This window comes from Meles meles, chromosome 11 (assembly GCF_922984935.1).
Source record: "Meles meles chromosome 11, mMelMel3.1 paternal haplotype, whole genome shotgun sequence".
NCBI classification, from domain to species: domain Eukaryota; kingdom Metazoa; phylum Chordata; class Mammalia; order Carnivora; family Mustelidae; genus Meles; species Meles meles.
In genome coordinates this window covers 38,632,334-38,653,209 of record NC_060076.1, presented here as the reverse complement: position 1 = coordinate 38,653,209, position 20,876 = coordinate 38,632,334, and the positions used below count along the sequence as shown (strand labels likewise).

Below are 20,876 nucleotides of genomic sequence, written 5' to 3'. Positions count from 1 at the left end.
AGCTCTTCTCCCTTTGGCTTCCCTCCCTGACTTCCTCCCTCCCTCCACTGGAATTTGTGGAAATTCTGGAAACTGTTCCTGCCCACAATTATCACTACCAGGAAAGGCTTGGGAAGCCAACTTGCCTGGGAATTCTGTTAGCTCCAGGAAGATCTTGGGGCATCTCTCCCACTCATTTTAGAAATAGAGCACTTCTGCAAGAGGAGATAAGAGCTTCTCAGAAAGAATTAGAATGATTTAGGCCTGGTGTTTTATTTTACAACCTCACCCTCCAGACAGAGGCTGTCTTCCAGCCTCCTATGGGACCTCAACTCTCAGCCCAGAGCCAGTCACCAGTCACCAGCAGGTAGCCCAGAGCCTGCCACTTGAAGACTCCAGGCCTATGATGGTAGGAGCCACACCTGCTTCCGTTCCTCTCCTAGTTACTTTCCCCTCCTTGGGATGCTGGGGAAGAACACTTTGCTCTGCACCTTCCTTTTGGCCATTTGTTAGATAAGATAAGATAAGATATGAAAATCTGACACACAGGTGTACAGGAACCAAATTCAGTTTCTGAAGGAAGCAGCACACCAGAAAGAGGCTCAAATCCCTGCTCTACCTCTGAAAAGCCACAGGCAGGTTTCAGGACCTCTGCACATTTTCAGTGATAGCACTGTGCCTAATACAGACTAGGCCCGCAACATATGTTTGCTGAATATATATACAACTAATACTTACACGCAGGCCTCACAGTCTAAGAGATAAAGTCATTCTTAATACAACTCAGTAAGAGGCTAAGTCATCATAAAGACAGACCATTTGTTGAAGAGAATCAGCTGAGTTCAGCTAAACTAGCACAACCAAAATGTGGAGGAACGAAGAGTATTGACATAAAGAAAGAAGTGCTGGTGAGAGACTGTACAAAGAGGAAACAAAGGGTCTGTATTCCAAAAAAAGGGAGCACAGGCAAATGAACAGATAGATGACAGATTCGGATCCAGAATCTGCAACGTTTGGGACAGGCAAGGCATTAATACCTAGGATGTATAAGGAACTCCTGCATATCATCAAGAAAAATGTAAGAACCCCACTGAAGAAAACAGGAAAATGATTATAATGAATAAGCAATTTACCAAAGAAGAACTCCAAAAGCCATTGAGTATATGAGCATCTGGCACAGAGAAGGGCAAGTTAAAACAAGACCTATCTCAGCATGTAGATTCACTTGGCCAAAAATCAGAAAGCTGGTTAATGCCAAGCATTTGTCGGAAGAACAGAGATCCCCATGCTCCGCCAGTGGAAATGTAAATGATGGGTGGTCATTCTGTTCTGGAGTAGTTATCTGGCACCCCCTCATCAATACAAATATACAGCCACAGGTTTATCAAGGACATGTAGAAGGCTATTCCTTACAGAAGTATTTGTGAAGACAGTGTTGGGATGCAGTGTGGGAATCTATCCTTATGGGAGAAAGAAAAATTGGGATGAACACCACAGACACCTGATGTATACAAAGCAACATGGATGGACCTTAAAAACAAGGGTGAGGGGGGTGCCTGGGTGGCTCAGTTGTTAAGCATCTGCCCTTGGCTCGGGTCATGACCCCAGGGTCCTGGGATCGAGCCCTACATCAGGCTCCCTGCTCAGTGGAGAGCCTGCTTCTCCTTCTCCCATTCCCCCTGCTTGTGTTCCCCTCTTTTGCTGTGTCTCTCTCTGTCAAATAAATACATAAAAAACTCTTAAAAAAAAAAAAAAACAAGGGTAAGGGGCATCTGGGTGACTCAGTCAGTTAAGCATCTGACTCTTGGTTTGGGCTCAGGTCATGATCTCAGGGTCCTGGGATCAAGCCCCGTGTGGGGCTCCCCACTCAGTGGGGAGTCTGCTTGGGATTCTCTCTTCTCCCTTTGCCCCTCTCCCCACTCTTGTGCAAAGATTTCAGAGCACTCACTCTCAAATGAATAAATACATTTTAACAAAACAAAAACAAAAACAAGGATGAATGCCTAGGGCCCAGTTCTTGGTTTCTTTTTCTTTTTCTTTTTTTTAAAGATTTTATTTATTTATTTGACAAACAGAGATTACAAGTAGGCAAGAGAGGCAGGCAGGGAGAGAGAGGAGGAAGCAGGCTCTCCGCAGAACAGAGAGCCCGATGCGGGGCTTGATCCCAGTATCCTGGGATCATGACCTGAGCTGAAAGCAGAGGCTTTAACCCCCTGAGCCACCCAGGCGCCCCCCAGTTCTTGGTTTCTAAATACCATTCTCTATTAAAAAGAACTAGAGCTTGTTGGAGAAGTTGCTGATTACAGGGCTGAGTCAGGGAATGAACAAGAGGGCCCTATATCATCTTGCTGTGCCTAAAAGAAAGTGCTCAAAGAACGAAAGGATATGTCAAAAAGACACAGGAGCCACCCTGAAGGGGACCTCACCGGCCAAATCTGGGACGATCTAAGTATCAAAATAATGACAGTAAAGGATTATGAGCTATTGAATAAAGTTAAGAATCCATAAGTCTGCACTGATATATGAATTAACAGGGGAGAAGGGAAAGCTCTTTCTTATAGGAAAACACCAACTAATAAACACAGAAGGAATGACAGAATGGGATCACCAACCACCATACCAAGAACTGATTCAGGGAAGAATCATCAATAGATGCAAAAACCAAGTGGCGGGAATGTTTGAAGAATAACTGGATATTTACATAATCTCAAGCAAATTCCTATATAAGGTTTTTTTTTTTTAATATTTTATTTATTTGACAGAGAGAAATCACAACTAGGCAGAGAGGCAGGCAGAGAGAGAGGAGGAAGCAGGCTCCCCACGGAGCAGAGAGCCCGATGTGGAGCTCGATCCCAGGACCCTGGGATCATGACCTGAGCTGAAGGCAGAGGCTTTAACCCACTGAGCCACCCAGGCGCCCCTAAGGTATTTCTTAATTAAAGGGGGTAAAACAGTAAGCTTCATAATAGAGAACCAGCAAACACCACCATAATGAAATGAGCAAAGTTCACATTGCCAGTAAGAAACAAATTGATAGCAGGTGTCTCTAGAATGATGCACTAAAAAGAACTCAAATCACCTGAATGGTATTCTTGTCAGAAACGTAGCCAGAACCTCATCACAAGGAAATATCAGATAGACCCAAATTGAGGGTCCTTCTACGAATGACTGGCCTACACCCTTCAACAATGTCAGTGTCATATAACAGAAAGACTCAGGCATTGTTCCAGATTAAGAGACTAAAGAGACATGACAACTGAATACAATGCATGGTATTCAATAAGGACATTCTTGGGGGACAATTAACAAAAATCTTCATAAGGTCTACAATGAGACAACAGGAATTTTTCAAGGTTGATTTCCTGATTTTGATCAGTATACTATGGTTTTACAAAAAATTATTGTTTTTAGAATATACATGTTGAATATTTGGTGATAAAGGGGCATAGTTCATTATCTATCACACACATATGTACAGGAATAGAGAGAAAAAAGAGGGGGAAAAAAGCAACTATAGTGAAAGGTTAACATTCAGGGAACTTAGGGAATCCCAGAGGATATCTAGAAATTCTCTGTAAAATTCTAGCAACTTTTCTGCATGTTTTAAGTTATGTCGGGCTTTTTAAACATTAAAACAAAAACAGAAGAGGGCAAAAAAATTAGAATCAGAATAAACTACAAAATAATACCACTTACATAAGTTAAAAATACAGGTACAGCCAACATGCACATAAAAAGATGCTAAATATCACTCATCATCATGGAAATACAAATCAAAATGACAATGAGATACCACCCCACACCTGTCAGAATGATTAAATCAACAACACAAGAAACAACAGGGGTTGGTTGAGGATGTGGAGAAAGGGAAACCCTCTTGTCCTGCTTGTGGGAATGCAAACTGGTATGGCAACTCTGGAAAACAGCATGGAGGTTCCTCAGAAAGTAAAAAATAGACTACCTTCGAACCCAGCAATTGCACTACTGGTTATTTACCCAAAGAATACAAAAGTACCAATTTAAAGGAATACATGCACCCAAAGTTCATAGCTGCATTAATGATTTACAACAGCCAAATTATAGAAACAGCCAAAATATCCACCAATTGATGAATGAATAAATTAGATATGATATATATACATAATAGAATATTACTCAGGCATAAAAAGAATGAAATCTTGCCATTTGCAATGACATGGATGGAGCTAGAGAGTAAGTAAAATAAGTCAGTCAGAGAAAGACAAATACCCTATGATTTCACTCAGATGTGGAATTTAAGAAACAAAACAAATGAGCAAAGAGGGAAAAAAAGAGAGAGAGGCAAACCAAGAAACAGACTCTTAACTATAGAGAACAAACTGATGGTTACCAGAGGGAGGTGGGTGGGGGATGTGTTAAATCATGAATTTGTCATGAGGGGCACAGGACAATATATGGCAGGGTTTAATAACTATATTGTACACCTGAAGCTAATATAGTACTGTACATTAACTAACTGGAATTTAAATAAACTTAAGAAAAATAAAATAAAAATATAGGTACCTATGCTATATGATACATATTTATAGCATTCTGAAAGAGATACAACACTGGTAATAAAGAACATATCAATGGTTGCCAGGGGTTAAGGGTGGGAGGAGAATGTGATTTCAAGGGGGATTTTTTTGGGTGATGAAACTATTCTGAAGCCTTATTGTGGTGCTGGTTATACAAATATACACTGTGTTATAATTAGTAGAACTATATACCAAAAAAAACACACTTTACTGTATGTTTATCTAAAAATATCATTTTTATACATTTTATTTATTTCACAGCGAGAGAGAGCGCGAGCGCGCACACGCAGTAGGAGTGGCAGGCAGAGGGAGAGAGAGGCAGCCTCTCCACTGAACAGGTAAGGCAGTCCAATCTGGGACTAGATTCAGGACCCTGGGATCACGTCCAGAGCCAAAGGCAGAGGCTTAACCAACTGAACCACCCAGGCACCCCTAAAAAAAATTTAATTTTTAATTAAAAATAGATACATAAATATAAAGCAGCAGCTCCAACTGAGCAAGTGAAAAACAGATACACAGTAAACACATCAGAATGGTTGCTCAGGGTGGGGTTGGGAAATGGAAGTGGGAATGAGAAATAAATAGAACAAAGAAAATAAGGCAAGCGAGTCCGTGATGATAATGCGCCACGAAATAAAGTTTGATGGCTGCATGGGAAGAAAGTACAGAAAGAAACGAATAAGGAAGTGGTGGAGATAGAGCTGGACGTGTCCTTCCAGAGCTGTACAGGGGAGAAATAGCCCTGATGACTAAACTGAACCCTGGTCCCTAAAAAAGGTTGGTTACGCTGTGGGGATAGGTTTATGAGCCCTGACAGCCAGACATCACCCAGCACTACAGTCCAGCTCCCTTCCCTGCTCTGACTTCTGCCTTACCAGCTGTCTGATTTGATTACACTGCAGCTTCTCTCGCAGTACTGCGAACAGCCGGAAAACTCTTAAGCCACTTTACAACAGTGCTCATCTTCCCAGCAAAGCAGCAATTTGGTATCCCAGCATGTAAGTAAGTCTCGTGGGAGTTTTATTAGTGAGTCAGCTGCCCCTCCAATCAGTTCTGGAGTCCTAACTCAATTTCTGGAACTCCAATGCTGGTTACAAATACATCCCCTCTCTGTCTAAGACCAGACCTTGAACTATGGAGAGCCTGCTGCCCTCTGGGCCACGTGGGCAGCCAGCAGTTACACATTCCTGGCAATACCTCTCTGGTATCAGGATCACTTTAAATGCAGTCAGTTCCAATTTCCTCCTCTAAGGAGTGAGGATAATAACGTGTTCTTTTCAGGTGGTAAACGAAGTAATGCATATACAGTTGATCCTTGAACATGGGCTTGAACTGCAGGGGTCCACTTATACATAGGTTTTTCACAGTACCGTATTGTAAATGTATTTTCCTTATGATTTTCTTCACAAATAATCTTTTTCTCTAGCTTACTTTGTGGTAAGAATACAGTATATACTACATAGGAACTTACAAAATACGTGTTAACCAACTATCTCTGTTACTGGTATGGCCTCCAGTCAACAGTAGGCTAGTAGGAGTTTTGGAGAGTCTGAAATTATACGTGGATTTTGAACAGCACGGGGGGGGAGAGGGGGGTCAGTGCCCCTAACCTCCATGTTTTTCAAGGGTCACCTGTATATACCTATCACAATGCTTAGCACTACCAGATATTCGATAAGTATTACTTTGCCTTTTCCCCTGAATCCCTACACCTTCAAAGCCTATAGATTATTATAGCTCTATAATTACAAGTGGCTAAAATTTCACATTTCTATTCTCACCTACCAGCATCAGTGATAGATTTGGAAGAAGAAGCTGAGACTTCAAAGGGCCTTTTGGGTATAATATAAGGTTTCTCGCAACACATGAGGGCTGAACAGTGATTCTGTTCATTTTTTACCATCAGAATTAAAATGTTAAAGAGCCAGCTCAGAAGAGAATACAGAAGAAAAATTTTATAATCTTGGGAAGAAGACCTTCCTGAGTGTAAAAGCAACTCGAAGCCATAAAAGACAGATTTAAACACAAAAAAATTTGGAATTTCTGTATGGCCAAAGATACCAGAGATAAAATCAAAAGATAGGTGACAGACCATATTTGCAAACAATATATAATAAAGGAGTAATATCCATAATGTTAAAAGCTCCTCCAAATCTATTTTAAAAACTAATAGAGGGGCGCCTGGGTGGCTCAGTGGGTTAAAGCCTCTGTCTTCGGCTCAGGTCATGATCCCAGGGTCCTGGGATCAAGCCCCGCATCGGGCTCCCTGCTTAGCAGGGAGCCTGCTTCCTCCTCTCTCTCTGCCTGCCTCTCTGACTACTTGTGATCTCTCTGTCAAATAAATAAATAAAATCTTTAAAAAAAAAAACTAATAGAAAAATGGGTGGTTCAGTAGGTTAAATGTCCAACTCTTGATTTCGGCTCAGGTCTTAATCTCAGGGTCATGTCAGGCTCTCCTCTCAGTGCGGAGTCTGCTGGAGATTCTCTTTCCCTCTCCCTCTGCCCTTTCCCCTGCTCACACACATGCGAGCACTCTCTCTCTCAAATAAATAAATCTTAAAAAAAGAAAAATGGGTAAAAATATTAACAAGTAATTCACAGAAGAAATACAAATAAATGGCCAATGTAATGAACACATGAAACTTTGTTCAACATCATCAGTAATCAAAGAAACTAGTTAAAACAAGATACCGCATTTGATCATCACATTGGCAGATGCAAGAAGATTACTAACTGACATAAATGTGGGAAACAGGCACTTCTCAGTGTTGATGAACACAAACTGAAGGGCAATTTGATAGCATCTATGAAAATGTTAGAAGTATATGGCCTTTTGGGGCACCTGGGTAGCTCCGTCAATTAAGCTGAACTCTACCTTTGGCTCAGGTCATGATTCCAGCATCCTGGGATCAGGTCCTACATCACACCCCCTACTCAGCAGAGTGTCTGCTTCTCCCCCACCCCGTCTCCTCCCTCCCCCAACTCATGCTTTCTCTCTCTCTAATAAATAAATAAAAATCTTAAAAAAAAAAAAAAAGAGTATATGACCTTTAGATCTCAAATCAATAACCTAAACTTCTACCTTAAGATACTGGAAAAAGAGGGGCACCTGGGTGGCTCAGTGGGTTAAAGCCTCTGCCTTCGGCTCGGGTCATGGTCTCAGAGTCCTGGGATCAAGTCCCGCATCGGGCTCTCTGCTCAGCGGCGAGCCTGCCTCTTCCTCTCTCTCTCTGCCTCTCTGACTACTTGTGATCTCTGTCTGTCAAATAAATAAAATCTTAAAAAAAAAAAGATACTGAAAAAAGAGGAGCAAACTAAGCAGAAGAACAAAATAATAAAGATCAGAGCAGAAATTAATGAAATAGAGAACAGAAAAACAACTGAGAAGATCCGTGAACCAAAGTCAGTTCCTTGAAAAGCTCAACAAAAATGACATATTTCTGGCTAGGAAAAGAAAAGAGAAGACTCAAATTACCAAAATCAGGTATGAAAGAGGGAACATCCCTACCAACCTTAGAGAAACAAAGAGGCTCCCAGGGGAATATTGTGAACAACTGTATGCCAACGAAGTAGGTGGCTTAGGTGAGGTAGACAGAAGACACAAACTACCAAAACTGAAGAATAAACCAAAAATCTGAATAGACATGAAACAAGAATCTGAATTGGTAATCAAATAGCTTCCCAAAAAGGAACGCCCAGGTTCAGACCGCCTCACTGGTGAATTCTAACAGTTATCTGAAGAATACAAATCCTTCACAAGCTCTCCCTCAGCCTGGAGGCAGTAGAGCCTTGATACCAACACTGATAAAGACATCACGATAAAGAAAACTACAATTCATGTATGTGTCAACTGGACCTTAATAAAGCTGTGAGGTGCTTGGGTGCCTCAACTGGTTAAGCCTCTGACTCTTGGTTTTCGGTTGGGTCATGATCTCAGGGTCCTGGGATCAAGCCCCACATCGGGCTCCATGCTCAGCTGGGAGTCTGCTTTGGGATTCTCTCTCTCTCTCTCTCTCTCTTTCTCCTCTGCCCCTCTTCCAGTTTACGCGTGTACACTCTCACTCCCTCCCTCTCTCAAATAAATAAATAAATAAATATTTTTTTTAAAAGATTTTTATTTATTTGACAGAGAGAGAGATCACAAGTAGGCAGAGAGGCAGGCAGAGAGAGAGGAGGAAGCAGGCTCCCTGCGGAGCAGAGAGCCCGATGCGGGGCTCGATCCCAGGACCCTGAGACCATGGCCTGAGCCAAAGGCAGCGACTTAATCCACTGAGCCACCCAGGCGCGCCAAAATAAATAAATTTTTAATATATTTTAATAAAGCTAAAAAAAAAAAGAAGAAATACAGATCAATATTTCTTACTCTCTTTTACCAGACAGGCTATCTACAGACCCTGCCTAAGTTTTTCTAATAATACACCAAGCTCAGATCACTGGACACCCCAGTCTGCCCCCTCTGGCCATCACCCCTCTATTTTTTTAACTCAATTTATTTTGTTATTAATTATTTTTATTAACATATAATGTGTTATTTGCCCCAGGGGTACAGGTCTGTGAATCGTTAGGCTTACACACTTCACAGCACTCACCATAGCACATACCCTCCCCAATGTCCATAATCCAACCCATCACCCCTCTTAACACATCTCTTCTCACCCTGAGACTCCATGAAACATCCAGTGCTCCCTTCATTCAATTATCTGTACTCTATGATGGTCTCTCCCTAGGATATAGACAAAAAATATCCACCTGGAGAAGGGAAGACTGTGGAGCACCAGAGAATCCTGGCATGCCTGACACATGGCAACACTCACTTCCAACTCCCAGTGGTGTGGATTCAACAAGATGAAGGCCTCCATGAGGGTAGGTCTCTTCATGGGATCAGGCCACAGACTCCACAGACTCCACTGGCTCCACCCAGGCTAAAGCCTGTCCCTAAGCTGTGGTTACAGCGTCACACCTCTCCCTTATCTTCTTAGGTCTGCCCAGGGCAGATGGAAAACAAAACAAAACAAAAACAAACAAACAAAAAAACCCTGCATTTGGAGGAAATTTTACTCCGCAGCCTACTATGTTGACTGTATGTCTTCTGCACCCAAGGGAATAGGTTAGACATTGAACAAAAGACAGAGCACTGACATCACCACATACCTCATCTCAATCAATCATATCAACCCCCTGAGGTAAGAATTATCTCCCCATTTTACACAGGAAGGAAGTATTGCCCTGGGCACCCCAGGAACAACATGCTAGACAGCAGCTCTGGCCTGACTGCAAATGGATCCAGGGAGTACCTTGTTAAGTTGCAGCTGGTTGCTGTGGAACGCAGAAGAGGACAAGAGAGGCTACGAGATGAAAGGAGCAGCTGTCACAAGTTGAATGTGCTCCATCTGCTTAATTTGTAAACCTCTGGTAAATCACTGCTCCAAAGTCATGCTACTACTTAGGCTGACAGCAGCCTGCTGGGTACCTATATAAGAGGCATGTGAAGTGGGTGGCCACAGATTCATAGCTATTGATCAACTTGTTTTTACCCAACATGATTTAAGTCTTTCCTCCTTTGGGCTTCATTTCTGGATCCACTCAAGCAGGGCTGTCAGACTGGAGTTGATCCACATGGGTTAGACAGTCAGGTGCCCAGGCTAGCCCATCGGAACCGAACATGGTTTCTGGAGATGCCCACATGTGGTGCTTCCAGATATCAACACACCAAGTTTAAGACCAACACCATTTTGAAGCCAGGCTTGTAAAGCCAGGGTCTACCCCAATTCTACAGGTTTGGCTCCACAGATAAAGGAAGGAGGAAAGTTTCCTACCTTGTGTAAGTCAGCTCTTTGGCAAAGGTACATAAGGTGTTGAAAAGAGCCACCAGTAAGGCTCCTTGGTGGACACACCTCAGCAGAATGGCCCAGACACAATGGTGTAAGGGAAGAGCCTCACGGCCAAGGATGTTCAAGACAGATCAGACTTTCCCTAGGTATCCATATTGCTTAAAAGCCAATGTCCCCAGCCTAGGAATTTACAGTTTAGGGCCTGTGGCTTATTCCAACCCTCCTGGAAAGCGAAGTGGCAATGTGAACCAATGTCATAAAGGTGACTATCTCCTCTAGCCTAATTCCTTTCTAGAAATTTATCCCAACGAAGTAATTCAATGGAAGTGAAGAGCTAAAGACAAGAGGAAATGTTCAAGATTATCTACGATTAAGAAACAAAAAAATACAAAAACGACTATGATGGAGAAACCTGGAACACTGAATGCTAAGGGAATATAAGTAAGGATTTAATTTTTTTAAAGATTTATTTATCTATTTATTTATTTGAGGGAAGAGGGACAGAAGACGGAGAGAAAGAATCTCCAGCAGACACCCCAGTAAGCGGGGAGCCCCATACGGGGCTCGATCTCATCACTGTGAGATCATGATCTGAGCCAAAATCAAGAGTCAGATGCTTACCCAACTGAGTCACCCAGGCACCCCTCCATAAGAAAGTTAGATAGCAGCTTGAAAAGATAATTAGGATAATTATGAATAACCTAACAGTTTAAGATAGTGTTAAATGAGCAGAATGCAAAATAGTTTCACACTATTACAACAGAGTAAAGTATGTATCTATTTAGAAAGTACTGTAAAGTTTTGTTACAGTGATAGGCATATGTCTAGTAACAATGCTAAACAGTAGAATTATATTTTTTTAAACATTTAATGCGGTGATGTATTTTCTACTAAAAAAAGAGAAAAAAGGAAGAAATCCTACAGGCAAAGGCCAAAATCTTCACAAACAAGAACTATCAGTGCTATCAATTATAGCTAACATATATTCAGAGCTTATTCAGTTTTAGGCATGTTTTTGACCTTTTTACGCCTACTATCTAAACCTCACAACATCTATGAGGTAGACATTATTGTTATCCCCATTTTACAGGTGAGAGCACGGAGGCACAGAAAGGAAAACATCTCTCCCATATCACACTGCTAGCCACAATGATGAAAAGAAACATTTCCCATGCCATTTAAAAGGGCATTCATTTACTAAAATGTTTGTGCCTCCTTAGAAGGCAAAATCCTCAACAAAAGTGTCACCACGAGAGCTCTGGAAAGGGCAGTGGGTAGCGAGCTTCACAGGAAATTTCAGAAACCTTTCATGCTGCAGATATGATCAAGATTTCCACTCAAACTTCAGAGATGGAAAGAGGGACCAACAGAGTTGGGACTTGTCCAAAATGATGTAGTAAGTTAGGAGAAGGACCAGAACACGGAATTCTCACACCAGTGACCTTTGAGGCTTGCCCATATGTCCTGCAGATCATGAACTCCCTCGTTCTGTACCTCCCTCACCCTTCATCTTCTCTTCTTTGGGCCCTCAGTGTAGCTATCTTCAGCTTTCCCCTCTCCCATGGTCTCTACTGCACCAGCTTCTCTCTTTCATTATCTTCCTTTCACTCTGCCTCCCACTTCCTGTCCTCTCCACCCTGCTGGTGACTGTATGCAGCAGCTGGGACTGCAGCCATGGCCTTCTTCCCATGTGACAGCAACCAGAGGAAATTATGGTGCATTCAGCAGTAGACCCCTGCCCTTCCCAACCAGGGAGATTGTTCAAACACACTGAGAGACACAGAGATGCTAAAATCTGTGTTGGAAGAGAGGCCCTTCGTTTTGAGTCCGGACCTAGCCCAGATCACCCATCTGGTTCTCTGTACCTTTTCAGTGCCCCGGGGACACCCACACTTTCCCTCTCTGACTACACCATATTGCCAGGGTCTGTCCATTGCTGAGTGAGGACCAGCCTTTGTTCATGTCTAACTCCCATGCTTCAGATAGAATGGTTAACAACATAAGCTTGCTGAGTGAGCAAATCAGTCTTCATTCTCCCTCTTCCTTATGGCACCTCCTGACTTGGGGTTAAGACTCAGGTATACCCAATCTCAGTCAGGTAGGGGCCCCGCCCAGGATGCCTTTATACTCATATGAATGCCAGGAGCTACCTAACACCTCAATGCCAAGTCACCAAGCTCCTGTGACGCAAATACCATTTTCCCTAGACCCACCCTTAACTTGGAGTCCTATCCTGTTTTTTTCAAGCTGGCTGCGGGGGGTGGTGTCCTTAGACACCATCCAGAGCTCTGCACTTTCAGGATGTCAAAGGCAAAACGACATTATGCAAAACAGGAAGAAACTTTTAAAGAAACTTCTAAAGGCATTTTTTAAATGCACGCTGTCATGGGGCCAGGCAATTAGTGAACCCCCTGCCAGGGCCCCTCCCCATGACCTCCAGACCCATGTTGGGGGCAGGAAGGAACCTGACCTCAGACCATACTGGTCATGCTGATCCAACATGACCCCGCCCCTTCCCTCAGCGTAGCCTCCCCCTGGATCCCCAGACTCTGTGCCAAATGACCCCTGGCAGAGTCCCAAAGCCCAAGTGGCCCTCAGAAGGGGAGAATGTAGATCCGGTGAGAGCAGTCAAAGTGGAATAACTTCAAAGTGCAATGACACCTTGGGAAGAGCCTGGCCTACTGGCCTGAGGCTGGATTGCTCAAACCACCTAACAAGTCCTGACTGAGTACTGGGCTCTACTGCTCTCTGAGGCTTCTCTCAAAAGCCATTCCTGAAAACCTATAGATTCTCATTTGGTGGCTTCTCCCCAGATCTCAGAATCCCCTGGAGGTGGGCGGCGCTGCACTGTTTGCTTCACAGTCCAATTTGCTAGCATGTTCCCACGCGGCTCTGTGGAAACAGTCCATAGTGTCAACCGCACAACAGGTCAGCTAGCTAGTGTTTCCCCAGCACCACAGCCGCAGTACCACAGTCCACACAAGCCTACAGCCCAGGGACTTGGCTGCTAAGGAGACAAATGGAGAAGTTACTGAGAAAGAAGACTCCTGGGGCATCACCCCCACCACTTCTGTTGCAACAGATTTCGGCTCAGTCCGATCCCAAGTATCCATCCTACAGCTTGGCCCTCTGCCGCTGCCCCAGGCACTTCCTGCATCTAGTTTCCTTTTTAATCAGAATTCTAGACACATCCTTCATTCAGCAATAAATGATACTCCTCTGCCAGCATGAAGTAAACCTGTAATTTTGAATGGGTCTATCTTTTTTTAAGACTGGTTTTAAAATCTCTTCTCAAATAGCATTCACCCTTTCTTCCCCCTTTTTAAAAAACTCTACTCATGAAACAACCTAGAAAGTTCAATGTTTTATGCACGAATCTTGGAGGGCCACTAAGAAAAAACACAAACTACATGTGCATGTGTGCTCAACAATAAACAGAATGATAAAAGAAAGTTATAGCATATTCAGCTGACAGAATGACATAGCTTTGGGGGTTTTTAAAGGTTTTAAAAGCTCATGAGAAAGAATCTTAAGTGACAAATGCTGGATGCCAGGTTATTTATATCTATCTACACCAATCTATCTGTTCATCTATAGTCTTAAATATGTACAAGAAAAAGACTAGCAGGAAATATGCCAACATGTTTCCTCTAGGTGAAAGGAATACAGACATGCTTTTCTACCTCTTTTACCTTTCTAAGTTATTGTCAATAAGCCTGCATTACTTTTTTACAAAAAAGAGGAAGAGAATACCTTCCTTGAAAAAAATACAGAGAAAAGCAAAGACCCACAGCCCTAGCCTGCGGCATTCCAGGGAAGTGACTCCTTCTCTCTCTCTCTCTCTCTAGGCTTCGTGAGGGGCTTTGGAGGGGTGGCAGGGGAAAGGGAAGCAGCTACATAGCACACCCAGACCAGACATTAAAATCACTGCCAAAGAATTCAGCAACAGCCAATTATATATCTCCTGGCCTTCATTTGTGTAGGGAAGGGGCGGGCTGAGGCCAGGCTGGAAAGTGGAACCTGAAACACTGAGTGTGACTCAGCCCTTCTGCCTTCTAAGGACGAATCCCTTTAGGCCACGTCCACTCAGAACCAGCTCCCAAAAGAACCCTATCCCCTGACCTTAAGCCACTATGACCTTTGAACCTGGATGTTCTGACCTCTACAACAGTATCTGCAATCTCTCCCCAAGCTGGTGACCTGCCTAGGCCCAGGTAAACACGAAGACCCCCCCGCCGACAACTGGGGCCTCTACAATCGCAGCCACAGTCCAACTCCCAGGAATGCTCACAATCCCATGCCTGGTGAACTCCCCCAGGAGTTAGAGTCTGACTGATTGGCCTTTACAGTGACCTCATTGCCTGGACCATCCTGGACATTGCCAGAGCCAAGTATAACACAGCCACAATGCCAGGACCCAAGGGATTTCCAGGACCCAAGGGATTTAAGCTGAAAGGGCAGACCACTTGTCCTAAAACAAAGTGGATTGCCACTTAACCAGATAAGAATAACTGGAATTTCCAGGTAGATATGATTACAAGCAGAATTCCAGTCTCTGCTTCTTGTCAGGAGCAGGCAGGAACACTGAATACTGCAGATGGCATTGGAGGCACTAGGCATGCAAGCAGGGAAGAAATCACTAGGTTTCACTTGACCACAAGACGACTGGACCGCTTTCATACACACCCAGAGCCTAGCTAACCCCAAAGGGGATGAGCCTTCCAGACCTGTCCCCAAAGATCTCCAGAGTGAAATCCACGGAAAGGCAGGGACTGCCTGAGCATTAACTGTCCCATTGTTCCCAACCCGTGAATTAGTCTAGTCCCAGCCTAGAAATCCCTACCTTGCTGCTACCCAAAACCAAATGGCTGCTGATGTCTCAGAACAGTCATTATAAAGCAGCAAGGTACAGATTACTCAGCAGAGCTAATATGAGGCCTCAGAAATTAGAGGAACAACCAAAACCAGGACTGAAGAACTTTGATATCAACTCTGGGTTTCTGAATTAGAGAAAGAAAGAAGGAAGAAAGGAAGAAAAGATGGGATGGATAGAGGGAGTGACTAAACACACACATATTTTAGTTTCCCTACATGACATCAAGACAGTTTAATTAAGCCTCCTCTACCTGGACTGTGAGTTCTTTTTGTTGTTGTTGTTTAAGATTTTATTTATTTATTTGACAGAGATCACAAGCAGGTGGGGGGGGGGGGAGCAGGCTCCCTGCTGAGCAGAGAGCCCAATTCAGGGCTTGATCCCAGGACCCTGAGATCATGACCTGAGCCAAAGGCAGAGGCTTAACCCACTGAGCCACCCAGGTGCCCCCGGACTTTGAGTTCTTAAAGAAAAGACACGGTGTCGTCTTCCTCCTTGCAATTCTAGTACCCAGCACAGGACAGGCACATTGTTGGAACTAAATGAATGAAGTTACCAGATGCCTTAGCCATCAAGGATGTCCAGGACAGCTGCCACATGAGACCTTTCTAGGGAACACACAGATATACCTAGCAAGGATCCTCCCAAATTCTAGGTCATATTAGCCTGCTCTGAGCCTCTGCAATGGGTGTCTACTGGGCAATAACCTCAAGGAAGAACACTGGGCTGGGAAGGAGGATACCCGAGTTCCAGCCCCACCACAATGACAGACAGTCCCATCCTGGGATGCTATGGGTCCAAGAAGCTGCAATTTAAATCCAATCCCACATGTGACTCTTGCTCCCCATACCCTAAGAAGTGTTCACCCGATCCATGAGGTGAAGGCTTCCATGCTTGCTCAGAGTCTAGGACAGATTTCAACATGTAGGAATCACTCCTGTCACCATTAGGCTAAATGGAAGGAAGCAAGCCCAATAGTCATAGAGGGTATTTCTCAGTCTCAGACTGTTAGACAAGAAGGTGTATCTTTGTATTTCCCAATAAACTCTTTTCCCAAGGAAAAACAGCAGGGCAAACTAGTTTAAAGTCCTAGCTACCTAATCTTCCAAAGCTCAAAGGCCTGGACAAAGGGAGGCTCCCCGTGCCCTCCCCAACTCTGAGGATGAGGCTCTACCCCAAGCCAGAAAGTGATGAGAATCCAAGACTCAAAGAGGAGAGAAAGCCCTTCCCCGAGCTAAGGCCAGGACAGATGTCCTCAAAGTACATTTTGTCCTGGGCAGCCCGCTCATGTCCACGTGTGTGCATATGCGAGAAGGGGAGAAAGAGGGACAGCATGCTGGTGGAAAAAACACCTGAGACTGAGAGCCCTCAGAGACCCAGAAAGTGCTCTGTCTTCCCAAAGGCACGAACCATGACAGAGGCTTGGTAGACAGCCCCCACAAAAGCGGGGGAAACTGATTCATGGACAAGTGCTCTCTCAGGACCCTGGCTACCTGTGGTGGCTGTTTGCTGGCCCAGGTGCTCATGGTTCTCTGGTGCCCACTGCTAGATCAGAGCCTTCGCTGGAACAAATGAAGAGTATCTCTTCAAAGCACAGATGGGCAAAGGAAGCCTCTGGGTTTCTGCAGTCCTATACTCACCCCCCATACCCCATACACCCTTGAGGCGACTGTACCAGCTGTACCAGGCCCCAGATGAGCCCCCCAGGTCAGTCCTGCCTCCCCTAACCTATCAAACCTGAGATGCTGCCCACCTTCCACCTAGCCCCTCTCGAGGCTGGCAGTGCCAGGACCAGCACTAGTCAAGTCACGTTGAGCTGCCACCAAATCTGAGCAGAGACAAACATTCCAGAAAAAGAAAAGAAAATGCAAGACCATTGCTCCTCCCAGGTTGACTACAACTCAGGCAAACACTCAGGTGGCCAGGAAAGGGAGCCTCATGTCCATGTTATGTGGACTAGAGGCAGCGTGGACTAGAGGCTGCATGGCCTAAACGCCAAGAGGACACTGCCTGCAGGCCTGAACTTTCTGGAAGAACACCCCTGGGGAACTTGGAGAAATACTCAGGAAAGGTCAACCTCCTCCCTGCAGCCCCTACTCCTGAAGGCCTCCTACTAGCCCGTGGGGGATCCTGAGGCAGGGCCAAAAATGGTTTGACACACTATAACCTGCTTCTGGCACACAGAGTAGACAGACGGGATCCAAGACCAAGTATGTCTGAAGTCTGTCCTAATGCTGTGGCACGAAGGATCCAACAATGACCCATCAATGACCCATCAATAACCCCGTCTGGTGCCTGGCTCCTCCAGGCAAGGGCATGCCCATTACCCTCCACGTACCAAACAGGAGCTTATCACAGTGTCTGGCCCAGATCCCTGGACACCAGAAAGTACACCCAAGTCGTGGAAAGAAACTGCAAGTAGTAAAAAGGCCACAGTTCTAAACCCCACGGATGCTTTCTCCCATCAACCTCAAAACCACCACGCAAGGGCTTTGGTTGACACCTGCCCATACGAATGACACAGATGGGCTCAACTCCCCCCCATTCACACTCTCCTATAGAGACTTTCAGCTTCCTCAAGGCCCCCTCTCAGCCAGGAGCCCCTATTCAGAGAGCTGACCCAACCACTCAAACCTAAGGGCTCAATTAAAATGAAGAAAAACCAGGGCGCCTGGGTGGTTCAGTGGGTTAAAGCCTCTACCTTCAGCTCAGGTCATAATCCCAGGGTCCTGGGATCAAGCCCTGCATTGAGCCCCGCATCAAGCCCCGCATCGAGCCCCGCATCGAGCCCCGCATCGAGCCCCACATCGAGCCCCGCATCGCATGCATCGCATCCGGCTCTCTGCTCGGCGGGGAGCCTGCTTCCCTTCCTCTCTCTCTGCCTGCCTCTCTGTCTACTTGTGATCTCTGTTTGTGGAATAAACAAATAAAAATCTTTAAAAAAAAAAATGAAGAAAAACCATCCACCTTCACTTTGTGGGACCTCCACAAGAGCAGCCCAAACATCATGGTCCCATGTGTATCACACTAAGGTGGCCAAGCTAGAGAAGACGCAGGGCCTCTCCCCACCCTCCAAATATTATCTCTCATGAAGTCCCTTCACACTGCCAATTCAAAATTCAGCTCAGAAATACCAGTAACCAGTCACCAACCAAGAGGAACACCACTACCAAAAAAAAAGAAAAAAAGTACCACAGGCTCTCACACTTTGTTAAGATCTTATACCTCAAATACCGAGCTAATGAACTTTGGGACACTTTAATTTGCTAATTTCTCTCTCTTTTTATTTTCCTGTATAAATACTGAGGCAACAATTAAAAACAAAAAGACGAAACTGGCTCTCTGGATTCTGGGGCCTTTAGCTCTCTCTTCCACCTTTTCTCTCTGCTGTTCAGAATCATCTCCACAGGAGTCTGAGAAAATAGAACTTCAACTCCCCAAGTCCTACTGGCCACGTACTTATTGTACCCAATCTCATTTAGTCCTAAAAATAATCCTGTGAGTTAAGCACCAACAACCCCATTTTAAATACAAGAAAGAGACTGTGAGAAACTCTCTAAGATGCCTGAGGCCAGACACTTAACAGCAGGGCAAATATTCAAACTTATAAATAAATTTATAAAATAAAATTTATTTTATAAGACTAGTCTGCTTCTCAGACTAATCGCTAAGTCCAAAAGGATTCAATTTTTTGCTTAAAAAAAAAAAGTCCCCTTACTTTCACAATTCATGTCTGACCAATTCCAAGAGCTTCCTCCCACACTTGATATGAAAATACTGAAGCAATTATTGGAGAAATTGAGCAAGAGAATGTAGAAGGCCTGCTCTGCCAGAGCTTTTTGGGAAGGTGACAGAGTTCCTATTGGCAGGATGCCCTCCTGCCAGGGCCCCTCACTCAGAACAACAATCTCTAAACCCTGGCATTAAAAATGAGCAGCCACCTGTATGATAATCTTGGGAACAACCTGTGGCTGCCCTGGGCCTGACTGCCTGTGGATTCTGCCAGCAGGGAAGGGCTCAGCCTCCTCCGGAGAGGAGGAACACAAATCCACCCTCTTAAGCTCCCAGCAGGCTGGTAGCCACCATTCCGATTACCTGGGCGAGACACCTGAGACTCTAAGCTTCTCCCAGGAGGGACAACTCAGTGTGAACTGGTCACCTATTAGCCCTCGAGCCCCTATGGTACATACACTGTACTCTGACAAACACCATCCGTCCTTTGGAGGGCTGTGCTCACTTAGGTTTGGGGAACCCACAGGGACAGGAAGCAGGGTAAGAAGGCCCCAGGGCAGGGATCTACGAAGAGGAGGAACTTGACACAATGGTAACAATTTATTAAAAGCTTACCTTCATTAATGTAAATATCTGTTTACATTGTTTCATCTAATCTTACAAAACAACCCTGACTTAGGTACGGTTTATCTTCTCCATTTAACTGATGAAAAACCAGAGGTTAACAAGTCACTTGCCCAAAAGCTTATGAAAAGTTAAGTCACACTCAGGAGAGAGTGGTTCCAGGGGAAGACAAGATACGTGAACTGGATGTGAACTGGGAGGTCAACTTCCTTCCCCAGTGGAGGCCTCATCATCAGTTTCCCAAACCGGCATGGGGCTACTCTGAACGGCCTCTTGGTCCCGATCAGAGTGAGCAGGGCGAAGGCCTAAGCAAACTCAAAACTTCTTGAGGCATGGGCCAGAGCAAGGAAGTCTCCAAGGCCTTCTCCGGTTCTGGGGCCAGAGGGGGCCGCGGCTTCCTTCTACCACCCGCACCCCAGCCTTCTGGGGTCTGAATCCAAAAGGACCAGCCTCCCACCCTCACGCCATCCAGCTCGGAACCTATGTTGGGATTAGGAACGGTGATCCGGCACTGGGAGGCTGGATATCTTGGAAGAGGGCACGGGCGAACGTCCAGGGGACCCTGCCGAGGAAATTCTCGGGAAAGTCCCCGAGTCCTTACCGAGCAGTGGGGACTCCTCAGGGCATGCGAGCAGCGACAGCGCTGAGGTGAAGGACGACGGGGCCGAAGTCAAGTTGTTCGCGGAGCCGGGGCCAGGATGAGAGTTCGTGTCTGGGCTGGTGCCGCGACCCGAGCGCAGCTCGGAGGAAGCGTCCGAAGGCGGCAACAGCGGGGCCCCTCGGGGTCGGAGCTCCCCGGAGGGCTGCTCGATCGCCGCGGCACCGTTCGAGCCGCCCTGCAGCGGTGTGGGAACTCCGACCAGCTGAGGCAGGCGGCTCAAGTCGCGGCCGGCCAGGTAGTAGACGAGGGTGCCGCCGAGATGCAGCGCGCAGACGGCCACGAGCAGGCGACAGGCCCGCTGCAGGGACGCGCCCGGCATCGCGGCGCTGCCGCCCAGGAGCGGCTCCCGAAACCTCATCTTCCCGCCGCCGCTTTAAGAGGCGGGTGGGCTACAGCGGGGAGGGGCGGCCCGCCCGCGGGCCGCCAGCCAGGCGCTGCCCGACCGCGGCTCTTGGGGGAAGGGCCTCAGGGGAAGCGAGGAGGGAGCGCTGCCCCGGCTGGCAGACCGCAGAACTCAAGAGACTCCAGCCAACGCGGCCGCCCAGCTACCAAAAGTGCGCCCGAGGCGCGGGCGGGGGCGGGTGCGGGGCCGCCAGTTCGAGCCGGGTTTTCGGGACACG

The 20,876-nt window shown here is 45.7% G+C and overlaps 1 protein-coding gene across 1 annotated transcript in view; it reads right to left on the bottom strand.

The window, feature by feature from the left end:
- Positions 1 to 20,820, bottom strand: part of B4GALT1 (beta-1,4-galactosyltransferase 1) — a 52,643-nt gene extending 31,823 nt beyond the window's left edge. Inside the window, exon 1 of the mRNA XM_046022614.1 lies at positions 20,197 to 20,820. Coding sequence (XP_045878570.1) covers positions 20,197 to 20,614 — 418 coding nt within the window. The 5' untranslated portion in view covers positions 20,615 to 20,820. The remainder of the gene's footprint in view (positions 1 to 20,196) is intronic.
- Between the last annotated feature and the right edge of the window lie 56 nt (positions 20,821 to 20,876).